Raw genomic sequence first — 1025 nt, 5'->3', positions numbered from 1 at the left:
CCTAGGCTGGAGGAGGGCTCCGGGTGCAGGAATGGGCGGGGCCTAGGCTGGAGGACTGCACACCTGGCCCATAAGCCTCCGCCGGCCAGCCGGCCCCTGCAATGTGTGTGTGGGAGGTCAGTGCCGAGAGTACCTCAAGGGTAAGCGCCATGTACCTGGGTCTTCGAGTCAGGCCTGAGCCACGGGAGCGTCCCGTCACGGCGGAGCTCGGCCATCTTGGCGTTGAGCCGGTGAGCGAGGATAATGGTTAGCGGCATGCACTCCTCTGTTTCATCGGTAGCGTAGCCGAACATCAGGCCCTGAGAACGGGGCACAAAGACGTTTAGAAAACGAAAGGGATAATAGGAATTGCAGATGCTGGAGTCGGTGGGCTTGAAATGGATATCGGTTTCTAGGTGGTTGCCAGAGATGGAGACAGAGAGGTCCAGGAAGGGGAGAGAGGTATTAGAGATGGTCCAGGTAAACTTCCACAGCTACCTAGAATACACCACCTTCCTGCAAAAATGCCATTCCCTATTCCCAATTCCTTCGCCTCCGCTGCATCTGCTCCCAGGATGAGGCATTCCACTCCCGTACATCTCAGATGTCCTCATTTTTCAAGGACCGCAATGTTCCCCCCCTACAGTGGTCGAGAACGCCCTCGACCGTGTCTCCCGCATTTCCCGCAACTCATCCCTCACACCACCTCCCCGCAATAACAACCAAAACAGAATCCCCCTCGTCCTCACATACCACCCCACCAACCTCCGGATCCAACGCATCATCCTCCGACACTTCCGTCATCTGCAATCCGACCCCACCACAAAAGACATTTTTCCCTCCCCACCCTTATCTGCTTTCCGGAGGGACCACTCTCTCTGAGACTCCCTTGTCCGCTCCACACTCCCCTCCAGCCCCACCACACCCGGCACTTTTCCCTGCAACCGCAGGAAGTGCTACACCTGCCCCCATACCTCCTCCCTCACCCCCATCCCAGGCCCCAAGAAGACTTTCCACATCAAGCAGATGTTCACCTGCACATCTGC

The 1025-nt window shown here is 57.5% G+C and overlaps 1 protein-coding gene across 1 annotated transcript in view; it reads right to left on the bottom strand.

The window, feature by feature from the left end:
* LOC109918408 (S-adenosylmethionine synthase-like) overlaps positions 1-1025 on the bottom strand; it is a 26324-nt gene that overhangs the window by 10093 nt on the left and 15206 nt on the right. The window contains exon 5 of the mRNA XM_020518334.2: positions 156-299. Coding sequence (XP_020373923.1) covers positions 156-299 — 144 coding nt within the window. The remainder of the gene's footprint in view (positions 1-155; positions 300-1025) is intronic.

This window comes from Rhincodon typus, chromosome 34, assembly GCF_021869965.1.
Source record: "Rhincodon typus isolate 14 chromosome 34, sRhiTyp1.1, whole genome shotgun sequence".
In the NCBI taxonomy this organism is placed as follows: domain Eukaryota; kingdom Metazoa; phylum Chordata; class Chondrichthyes; order Orectolobiformes; family Rhincodontidae; genus Rhincodon; species Rhincodon typus.
The sequence above is the reverse complement of the archived record's forward strand: the minus strand, read 5'-3'. Positions and strand labels throughout refer to the sequence as shown.